An 11,463-nucleotide genomic window follows, 5' to 3' on the forward strand; every position below is an offset into this window, starting at 1 on the left:
TGTATTTTATTTGAAGCTTTAAAAAAAAGTGTTTTTCAATATGAAAATTCAAAATCATGCACTTCTGATGAATTGGACTGGATGGGACAGAGGTCACAGGCTTCTTGCTTTGGGTCAGATAGGTTTCCGAGATCTCTGCCGTATCTTTCATTTTGCTTTCTTGGTTGTTTTAGGGAGTGGCTGAAGCTGAACTGGAAAAGAACCTGAATCGGACTTTCAAAGTCTTCTTCAGATCAAGCGATGAGGTAAGGAGTGTGGGGTGTGGGGTAGGGTTTCAGCAGAAAGTGGGAACTCCTGGGGTGCAGGTCCCCAGATGCCTCCCGTGGAGCACGCAGGGATGGAGGATGGGGGTGTCAGGGTCTGCAGTTTGACTTTGACTTCTTTTCTTTGACTTCTGTGGTCAGGATGATTGGGGTCCTCACTCCCACTGGTCCCTTCATTATAATGGGGAAAGGTCTTGTCCTGACTGAAACACACCAGGAACGCTTTGAAACGTATGTATATAGATGAGATGGTTGGATGGCATCACCGACTTGATGGACAGGAGTTCGAGCAAGCTCCAGGAGTTGGTCAAACAGGGTTGGTCAGACAGGGAAGCCTAGCGTGCTGCAGTCCACAGCGTCGCAGAGTCGGACACGACTGAGTAACTGAACTGAGCTGAACCGATCATAATGGTGACAGTTAAGAAATTATTACCATTATCATTTTCATCTGCATAATTGCTTATGAAGGTACAGAATGAGCTGATGCTTCTAACTTTTCTGGAACAACGCAAGAGCCTAGACTGCTTTATCGTGGTAATCCCACTGTCCTGTCTTATGTGTTAGGAATCACTGTTGCTTTGTCTGTACAGTGCCTGCTCAGATGTCCCAATTTCTGCCACTTTCTTTGCTGAGCACTTCTTGCACCTCACTGTTTTATATTCAGTTCAATTTCTTTCTTCCTGAAGTACCTTCTTTTGTAGTTTTTTCAATAAGAGTTTGTTAGGGATAAACTCATCATTTTTTGGCCTAGAAAATATCTTTATTTTGCTTTTAGGCCTGAGGAACAGTTTATCAGAGCATTCTAGGTTGACAATTATTTTCTTCTAGAAACTTCTATCACTGTCTGTAAGAAATCAGTCTCAAGTCTACCTTCTGGTGTATTATTTAACTTTCAGTCATATCTGATCCACAGTTTAACCCATCTTTGAGGTTTTAATTTTAATTTCAATGAACAGTTTTTTGTTTTTTCTTAATTTTTGAAAGTTGTATTTGATTATTTTTCAAAGCATTCAGATCTCTGTCCATAGAGTCTTGGTTCTAGTCTTGTTGTTCACTTCCTTCTTCTATCTTAGTCTGACTCCATGTGACCCCATCGTCTGTCCATGGAATTCTCCAGGCAAGAATACTAGAGTGGGTTGCCATTCCCTTCTCCAAGGGATCTTCCCCACCCAGGGATTGAACCTGGGTCTTCTGCACTGCAGGCAAATTCTTTACCATCTGAGCCACCAGGGAAGCCACATTAATCATTTTAAGCATACTTATTTTTTATTCTCTCTCTGTTCAGGTTCTGTTATTTAGTATTCTTGAAGAGTCTTGTTTGCTGTTTGCTTGGCTTGCTCTCTCTCACAGTGGGGCCTGGTGTGTATGTGGGGGTAGGGGAGAGAGTTCTGCAATTTTGGTTTGCAAGTAGTATTTAATCTGCTCCAACCTGCTTCAGATGAAATGGAGGGAATGCCTTTCCTGGGTGGTTCAACATTTACTGCTCCTGCCAGGCCTCCTGGTAGAATTTACCAGCCCAAGCTCCCTTTTGCTACAGTTGTGTTTTAACTTCACTTACTGGGGCTTTCCAGATCTCACAGTGTGGATTCAAACTCAAATACATGCAAAAGCAGACTTGTAGCTGTGAATTCCTAAGGAAGTGTTTTTAGCGTCTTCTTAGTATCAAACTGAATAGACAGCTCCCTTGATTTCTATCATGGTGGGTGGGTTTTTCCTGCTGCTGCTGCTAAGTCACTTCAGTTGTGTCCGACTCTGTGCGACCCCATAGACGGCAGCCCACCAGGCTCCTCTGACCACGGGATTCTCTAGGCAAGAAGACTGGAGTGGGTTGCCATTTCCTTCTCCAGGGTTTTTCCTAGTCCACCCTTTAACTCATGACCTCAGATTGACTCAATTCACTGTGGATGGTGGGGACAATCTCATTTTTAACTTCCCATCTGCCATAGACCTAAGGCCTAATCTCTTGTTCCTATTGGTTGATACGCCCAGGTTTTTATGTTGCCAAGACCTGCAAGCACCCAGGAGCAGCTATAACCTGGAGCTTGGTGGGAGCTGTCTCTATTCTGACCACTCAGGATCTGCCTAGTTCTTCTGGGCATTTAGAATATTTGTATGGTCTAGTGGCTGTCACAGGGCTTTTAGATGCCCTGTTCATACGTATTTCCTTTGCTTGACCCATGACGTCATTTCTAACTTTTCTCCCTCCAGAGTGTTGTCACCGTAAGCAGAGTCTGTGAAATGGGTAAGAGACATTCTCAGGAGGGAAGGGAGACAGGAGGGGTCATGGCAGGAACCAGCTGAACGTTAAATGTTTGTTTCTCCATCTGCCAGCTGTGGGCAGAAGCAATCATTTGCCAGTCTGAACTCTTAACATGCTTAACATAGAGCCTCCGCTGGTGAATCACATTTACCCTAACCCGGGGTGACCATGAGGCCCTGGCTTCCTTTCACCCACAGAGTTTTAGAGCCAAGAGCTTGGAGAACTCTCAGAGCTCGTCAAGGCATCCTCTACCGATTAGGACAGAGACCCAGGATAGAACCTGACCTCTGCACGGTCACCTGATGCAGCTAGGGAGGAAATCAGGCCAGACCCCAGCCAGGTCACTTCTGTCACAATTCCCTGGCCTCCCCTCCATCAGGCTCTGGTCCCACAGCCCTTGTTCTCCCTCCCAGTTTGGAAACAAGCGAGGAGCCAGAGCTGGAAGCAGACCACATGCCTATCCCCTCAGCTCCTGGATCCAGCACTGTTTCCAGAGAACCTTGCTTGGCCCCAAGCCTGTGACTTTGCCATGACTCCCTTGTATTTTGTATTAATAACGATGATCACTACCACTTGTTTGAGCACCTACTCTTCATCAGACACTGGGCTAGCCCTTTTTAGATATATTGTTTATAATTCTCATGACATCCCTGAAAACTCTCACTGTTATCTCTGTTCTACAGGTGAGAAAAAATGAGTCTTACAAGAGTGCCAGAGTTTGCCCAAAGTGGCCAGGCTGGGGTTAAACTCTTGTCACTGGTTGGGAACACCTCTCCCTTCCCTCCCTTCACCGCTCTACTCATTCACAGGGTCACTGATTCATTCCTTCATTCCTCAAACGTTTAAAGTGTGCACGTGGTGTAAGGCAGGAGCAGGTATCCAAACCCATGGGACAGCATCATTGCCCTCAGGGAGCCCCAGTCTGTTTGTTTTTTTTTTTAATTTATTTATTTTTAATTGGAGGATGATTGCTTTACAATATTGTGTTGACTTCTGCCATATAGTCTCTTGAGGAGGCAAAGAGCAGCCTAATAAGACAAGGAGAAGTGGTGGAGGGTCTCAAGAGACACCAAGGTGTTGTAACTCAGGCATTTGACCCTGAGGAGGGGATGGTGGTGAAGAACAATGGGAAGGGGATGGTGGAGAAGAAACAAGTGGCTTTTTGCAGGCGGCATCCTTGTGAACACCCCGGAGGAGCCAACCCTCAGCAAGATGGTCACTGAGGAGGACATCCAGTTCTACGTGCAGGAGTTCAAGAAGTCTGGTTTCAGGTAAAGAGGACACCGCCCCGAACGCAGGAGAGAGAAGGCGGGCAGACAGGGTCTTCTGCTCACACGGTGCAGGGCGAAGTCCAGTGATCCTCCAGCTCAGCCCCCGTGAATGTCTGACTAGCCTCTGCTTGAATGCTTCCAGTGTCAGGAGGCTCTTTACTGACGATGCTCAGCCTGGTCTAGTTTGGAGAGTTCAGTTTGTTCTCCTTATGCTTAGGAGTCCCTTCAGAGCACATGTTTTCAACTTTTCTTCAGTCGTGATCTCATTGAGAATCAGAAGACAGTTCTGAGTTCTTACTTCAGAAGAACACAAAAACCCACGTAAACTCACAACTGCATACATATTCCTGAAGTGGGTAGCAATTTAGGAGCCTCAGACTGGGGCACAGATGTGCTCTAGAAAGGAGCGTAGGAGGCGGTCTGCCCCAGCCCCTCCTCTCACAGGAGGGAAACTTAGAAGACCCCGAAGTATTAGAAGCCCATTCCAGGACTCTTGCCCGGGAAATCCTATGGACAGAGGAGCCTGGCAGACTATGGTCCATGGGGTCCCAAAGAGCCGGACGCAGCTGAGCTCACCACGCACACACACTTGGGGCTTCCCTAGTGGCCCGGTGGTGAGGACTCTGCCTGCAGTGCAGGAGACTCAGGGGACATGGGTTGATCCCTGGGTCAGGAAAATACCCTGGAGGAGGGCATGGCAACCGACTCCAGTCTTCTTGCTGGGAGAATCCCATGGACAGAGGAGTCTGGCTACCATCCATGGAGACAACTGAAGCATGCATGCTGAAAGGACACATGGCTTGTCCAAGGTCTTTCCAGGCCCTCGTTTACACTGGAGAAGTCTCAAGGGTCCAACAGCACCAACCCCTTCTGTGCCTGAGGACTAGGAGGATGTTCCAGGCACAGCCCTGGGGCCACCCTGCTAGTCCGGTGGAGATGCCTCGGCATCACTCGCTGGTGTCCCATTAGGAGGAAGCATCTCCTCGTATCCCTTTTCTGTGGGTTTCCTGGGGCAGGGGGAGTGGCTCTGGCTGGCAGGGGTACTAAACCAAGTTCCCCACCCTCTTCTGAGACAGCTCTGGGAGGAAGTGGAGAGTTCTGTGGGGCTGGCTTCTCTGTGTCCCCTCGTACTGGTTTCAGAGAGCGTCAGCTCTCAGTCCAGGGCCATGCCTGCACCAGGCTGTGCTCCATAAAGCCTGGCAAGCATATAGGGCACCAGGGCGTGACTCCCGGGCTGTGTTCTCGACCCCCTGCCAGAATCTTAGTTCTTCCTGGGAAGACTGGCTCTACGATGAGCTGGTTGCTGGTGGGGTCTGTAGCACAAACACCTCCTAACAGCTTTCCTCTTTTTATTTCCCAACCTGTCCCTCCCAGGGGGCCTCTGAACTGGTACCGAAACATGGACAGGAACTGGGAATGGGGCTGCAAAGGCTTGGGAAGGAAGGTGAGTCCCATGCGGTCCTCGCCCAAGTCACCCCCCAGGCATCCGTGGACCCCACTTGGCTGATCAGAGCTAGGGGTGGACAGGTTGTCCGCTGCTCTGGGAAGACCTCCATTGCAGGGTTTCCTCTGAGGACCTCCGTGCACTGCTTCTTTTGGAATGGCAGAGGGTGGGGCAGGGGGACAGGGGTCTGCCAGGCGACTGCACCCAGGTCTCCCGGTGGAGTCCCAGCTCAGGGTTCAGGTGATCCAGGGCAGCCCCCAGAGGTCACTAGGTTGAAGCCCCCAGCTCAAAGAAGGAGTATCACGTGCTCTCAGAGAGACAGGAGAGATAGGACTTTAACCCCTGGATGTGTCACCTTGACTAAGTCAGTCTGAGTCTCACTTTCTTCATTTGTCAAGCTGAAGACAGATTTCCAGTCTCCAGGTCAGCAAATGGAGTAATGGGGTCCCAGGTTTACATTCAGAGCATTAAAAATCTAAGGGGAATTGCATTTTCACGTTCCCCATCTCATTCGGTAACCCCAGCCATCTCCTTGATTCGGTTGAAAATGAACATCCTGTATGTGCCAGGAACTGTACTAGACTTTGGGGCACCAGACAAATAAAACAAGGGAGGTCCCGACCTCTCGGGATCAGGTATTCAGGCAGGAGAACGTGAAACATAGTCGTTAGGAGCAGGTGGGGCAGGGATTTGCCTGGTGTTCCAGTGACTGAGACTCCATGCTCCCAGGGCAGGCACCCAGGTTTGATCCCTGGTCAGGGAACTAGGTCCCACATGCCGCAGCTATGAGTTCGCATGTCACAACTAAATATCTGGGCTTCCCTGGTGGCGCAGACGGTAAAGAATCTGCCTGCAATGCAGGAGACCTGGGTTCGATCCCTGGGTCTGGAAGATCCCCTGGAGGAGCATGGCAACCTGCCATTCTTGCCTGGAGAATCCCATGAACAGAGGAGCTTAGCAGTTTGCTGTCCATGGGGCTGCAGAAAGTCAAACTCGACTGAGCACACATCACTGCAGATCCCATGTACTGCAACTAAGACCTGGCAGCCAAATAAATAAACTTAAAAAAAAGAAAAAAGGACAGGACGGGCAGAAACTGCCTTGTAATCCCTGTGTGACCTTGGGCAAGGCGCTTAACCTCTCTGTTCTCTGCGGCTGCTTAAGATGGAAATGACAAGAGTGGTGCCTTGCTCAGGAGCTGTGTAAGGATGCAGTGGGTTGATGCATATGAAGTGCTGAGCTAGAACAATGCTTGATACATAGTAGTGGCTTAATTAATGCTCTTGAGCCAATCATCACTCTACTCTGTGATGGACAAAACCCCAGTGTGATTGGTAGAGTGTCTCATAGCATGAGGGATGAGGATGAGGTCTTTAGGGAGGTGAAGCCCAGGGATCTAAGGTTGGGGACCCCTTCTTCTGAGGTTTCCTTCCAGCTCTTCTTTCCCACCTCCTTCTACACCTCTACTATGCCTTCACATTTTCACTTGGAACACTGTGGGGGGTGTCCCTCCACACACACCCACAGCAGCCTCAGGATTCATTTCAGCCACAAAACCATCCCTGGGTCTTCACCCCTCAGAGGAGGGGGAGCAGTGAGAAGCACACAGCTCTGCATTGTAGGTAAAAAAAAAAAAAAAAAATAGTGTAAATTCCTTAACCAGAGACAATGAACACTGTCTGGAAGTTGTAATGGTGGCGTGAGAACAAGAATAAAGGGGGGTTCTCTCGATCTGGCAGTGCCCCGTTTATCAATGGATTAAAGTGAAGTCATTTGCTGCCTCGAATGTCACACTGGGCACTGCATGGCTGGCCCAGTCACACTCTGGCTGCCCTTCCGAAGCACCCGTTCAGCTCAGAGAAAAGGAATGTCTATCTCCATCCATCCAAGGGCATCTTCCTCCTTCCTGGTGCCATTTGATTTTATCAGTCCACAGAGCAGACCACACGCATGTACTTAAACACACATGCACGGAACCTGAGTGGTCACTACATGCCTGAATCCATCTATGTTGAGAAAAGCAGTCTTTTCCTTCTCTGTGTCTCTTTTACTTTCACACAAAACACTTTCTTCTTTTTTTAAAAAAAAACTTATCATTTGTTTATTTATTTGACTGCACCAAGTCTTAGCTGCGACACGTGGAGTCTAGTTCCCCAACCAGGGATCGAACCCGAGCCCTCTGTATTGGAAGCAGAGAGTCTTATCCACTGGACCCACCGGGAAGTCCCCAAAACACTTTCTTTCTGGCACTTGTTACCACCAAATGTGTGGAGGTTTCCCCCACACCAAGCAGTTCTCTGCCACAGGAGCTGGGTGGCCTACAATGTAACTTAGTCCTGACACCATCTACCTGGAGAGGGTATCAGAGCTCCCAGGTTAAGGCTCAGTCTGACAAGACTGACCCCTCGACTTCAGATGCCGACCTCACATTCAGGTTGTCACCTGTGCTCCCACCCGATTGGCTATAAACTGGGGGATCTCAGGACCCCACCCCCCGAATCTATTAACTTGCTACAGTGGCTCACGGAACTCAGGGAGCACTTGTGTCTCCCAGTTTATAAAGTACTTGTATTCGGGCTTTCCTGGTGTCTCAGTCGGAGAAGAATCTGCCTGCAGTGCAGGAGGCCCAGGTTCGATCCCTGGGTGGGGAAGGTCCCCTGGAGAACCCTAACCCTAACCGGTTTATAAAAGAATTTAATAAAGGATACAGATGAACAGCCAGATGAAGGGAGTCACAGGGCAAGCTCTGGGAGGGCCCCGCGCACAGGGGCCTCTGTCTCCCTGGAGTTGTGGCGTGTCACCCTTTCGGTGTGGATTTCACCAGCCTAGAAGCTCTCTGAACTCCATGCTCCTGGAGTTGGGTGGATGTTCATGGAGACTTCCTCATGTAGGCGCGATCAATTATTAACTCCACTTCCAGCCCTTCCTCCCTCCCTCCCCTTCCAGACGTTGTGGGGGAGGGGGAGGGGGCTGAAAATCCCAAGCTTCTAATCCTGGCTTTGTCTTTCTGGTGACCAGCCCCCACCCAGGAACCCACCCAGAGTCACCTCATTAGAACAAAAGATGTTCTGAGCACTCTTACTACTTAGGAATTTACAAGGGCTTCAGGAGCTCTGTGCCAGGCACCAGGGGCAGAGACTGAGATATATTAATACATTTTCTAATCTCTTACACAGTCAGTGTAGATCTTCAATAATAGCGGTACCTCCTTCGCACAAAGCATGTGGTGAAAACAATGAGGGGTCTTTTGGGGGAGTTAAGAGTGGCTCAGTAGTAAAGAACCCGCCTGCCAATGCAGGAGACTCAGGTTCCATCCCTGGGTCAGGAAGATCCCCTGGAGAAGGAAATGGCAACCCACTCCAGTTTTCTTGCCTGGAGAATCCCATGGACAGAGGAGCCTGGCTGGCTACAGTCCATGGAGTCACAAAATAATCGGACATGACTTGGCGACTAAACAATAGTGGAGGAAGCCACAGGGTGTGAAAATAACATTTTCTTTCCCGGGTGATGGGGTACCCCAAGCATGGAGATCGCTTCTGCTTCCTGTTAATCTCCCCCCAGATCCTGATTCCGGCCCTGATGGTCACCGCGGAGAAGGATTTTGTGCTCCCTCCTGATATGTCCAAGCATATGGAGAACTGGGTAAGGGAACAGTCCTGCTCGGGGTCATCGGGGCTTCCTGGCAGAGGGCCCAGGTGTCCCAGAGGATGCAGAGTGGGATGTTCAGGAAACCACGTGCTTGATAAGGCCTTCCTCCACAGTGAGATAGTCACCTTTGGGGAGTAGCGATTAAGACTTCCTTTCCACCACCCTGCTGCAGTTTCTCATCACTCACTCACTCTTTCATCTCATGGGCTTTTACAGTGCACTGAGACGCATTGGGATAGTGCTAGGTACCAGGGAAGTAAAAATGAAGAAGGTACAGAGCCTCCTCTGCAGGAGCTCATGGTCAGCAGTTAATGCGGTACCCAGGAGGCTTGGGAGGATGGGGACACAGCTGGGAGCAGGGGCCTCACAGAAATGCTGACCACCACTTCTGGGCTTGAGGAACTCTTAAGGCTTGCCTGGCAGAGAGCGAATGGGAGAGGAGATGGGGTGTTGAGAGGTGAGGGTAGGTAAAAGAGCTCAGAGGATGGCAGGAACCCATGGGCATCAGGGTTTCCCTAAGCCCACTAGGAGCTACTGAGCTGCATGGACCTAAGAGCATGGGGACCACTGAAGTGGAATTGTTGCTGTTCAGTTGCTAAGGGGCGTCCGACTCTTTGTGACCTCATGGACTGCTGTGTCAGTCCATGTCAGGCTTCCCTATCACGAATTCCTGGAGTTTGCTCAAACTCGTGTCCATTGAGTCGGTGATGCCATCCAACCATCTCATCCTCTGTCGTCCCCTTCTCCTGCCTCCAATCTTTCCCAGCATCAGGGTCTTTTCCAGTCTTCCCCAGCATCTAGTTTTTCGCATCAGGTGGCCAAGGTATTGGAGCTTCAGCTTAAGCACCAGTCCTTTCAATGAATATTCAGGGTTGATTTCCAGGGATTGACTGGTTTGATCTTTTTGCTGTCCTAGAGACTCTCAAGAGTCAAACCTATGATTTGGAAGTGTTCTCTGCCAAACGCTTGGAGGTTGGTGGGAACTGGGAGGTCTGTGTGTGGGGTCACCATGACTGCTCAGGTATCAGGGCTGGATACTGAGAGCATTCACCTGCACTTGGCCGTGGCTTTGTTAGCATCATCTCGTGCAACAGAGAGAGTGTGTTTCAAGGGCTGCTGCAAAGGATGCCCTTTGTGGACTGTGGAACCAGTCAAGAAAGGGCTGTGACCTGCTTTGGGGGTTCAGGTGCCAAAGAGAGGCAGAACAGCCCTGCACGCAGACCACCAGAGGGGAGGGAGGCAGCCTGGGGATGGAACAAGATCATGGCTGCAGGGCAAGAGTCAAGCAAGCTTGACTTGGCCTTTTCCAGGCAGCGAATGGACTAAGTCCTAATGGTTCTGAAGGGAGGCAATCTGTTGTGATGAGTGTGGGTCAGCCTGAATTTGAGTCTTAGCTCAGCCACTTTCTGTATGGCTTTGGGGCAGTCACCTAGCTTCTTTCTGAGCCTTCAAGTTACCCAAAGGATCATGGTCAAGGTTAAATGATCCAGTGTGTTTAGAGCACCTAACACATAGTAGGAGCTTGAGCAGTGGTCGTTTCCTTTGTAAATAATGTGGGGTTTTCAGTGGGGTGGCCTGTGGGGAGCAGAAAACTTGCCTTCTGCCATTTACTTTTCTGGGTGGGGTTTTCTTCCAGATTCCCCACCTGAAAAGGGGACACATAAAGGATTGTGGACACTGGACACAGATGGAGAAGTAAGGAGATGGAGGTCCCTGGGTGGGGGACATCAGGGTTCTTTGTTCCCCTCCAATAAGCCGCTCACTTTGTCACCCCTGCCTTCCCGCGAGACAGATGAGTGGGTGGAGACAAATGGGAGTCGCCTTCTGTTCCCTTTCCAGGCCCACCGAGTTGAATCGGATCCTCATTGAGTGGCTGGAGACAGATGCCCGGGACCCGCCGGTGGTCTCAAAGCTTTAGGGTGTGATGCATCAGCTGCCAGCAGGTGTTCTGACCTCTTCATCTGCTGGGGCACTGCTATGGTACCCACATGAAGCTTAAAATGTGTTTCTTACAACCAGCAGCATCATTCAGAAGGGGTTTGCAGCTAAGATTGATTTTCTTTCAATGAAATGAGTCAAGTTTGACCTAATTTTAGATACGGGAAAAATCACATGTGATTAATTCTCTGGGTACAAAGGCATCAATTTGTCTCTGAGGATGGTTAGTGTTCTGTGGGGGACAGAATGAGATGATCAGAGGGTGATTTCTCTTTAACGGATCAATTCATTGTTTTGATGATGCAGAATCAGCAATTGAGAAGCTTTTCAGCAGAGATGAGAGCTCCTTTATTCAATAAAGCAAAGGCAATGGTGGTACTGCTGTTTTCATTCTTGGGAGGAAGGCAGTTCCTCCCAAGTTCTAAGAAAGTATCCTGTTTGGGTGAACCCAGTTCCCTCTGCTCTTGTTTCTGCAAGGCTCTGCATGGCCTAGAACAACGCTGTCGGGTAGAACTTTCTGATGTTATAAAAATGATCTGTTCTGTGCTGTCAGATAGAGGGGCCACCAGCCAGCCACACTTAGCCTTTCACCCTGTCTCCCTGCTACCCTGGCATGATGTCCTCAGTAACTTACGCTCA

The 11,463-nt window shown here is 49.6% G+C and overlaps 1 protein-coding gene across 1 annotated transcript in view; it reads left to right on the forward strand.

Moving 5' to 3' along the window:
- Positions 1–11,218, forward strand: part of EPHX2 (epoxide hydrolase 2) — a 55,091-nt gene extending 43,873 nt beyond the window's left edge. Inside the window, exons 13-19 of the mRNA XM_065947270.1 lie at positions 174–245; positions 2,472–2,505; positions 3,692–3,794; positions 5,169–5,238; positions 8,800–8,880; positions 10,523–10,581; positions 10,726–11,218. Of these exons, the coding sequence (XP_065803342.1) occupies positions 174–245; positions 2,472–2,505; positions 3,692–3,794; positions 5,169–5,238; positions 8,800–8,880; positions 10,523–10,581; positions 10,726–10,804 (498 nt within the window). The 3' untranslated portion in view covers positions 10,805–11,218. The remainder of the gene's footprint in view (positions 1–173; positions 246–2,471; positions 2,506–3,691; positions 3,795–5,168; positions 5,239–8,799; positions 8,881–10,522; positions 10,582–10,725) is intronic.
- The last annotated feature ends 245 nt before the right edge of the window (positions 11,219–11,463 follow it).

Source organism: Muntiacus reevesi, chromosome 10 (genome assembly GCF_963930625.1).
Source record: "Muntiacus reevesi chromosome 10, mMunRee1.1, whole genome shotgun sequence".
NCBI classification, from domain to species: Eukaryota; Metazoa; Chordata; class Mammalia; order Artiodactyla; family Cervidae; genus Muntiacus; species Muntiacus reevesi.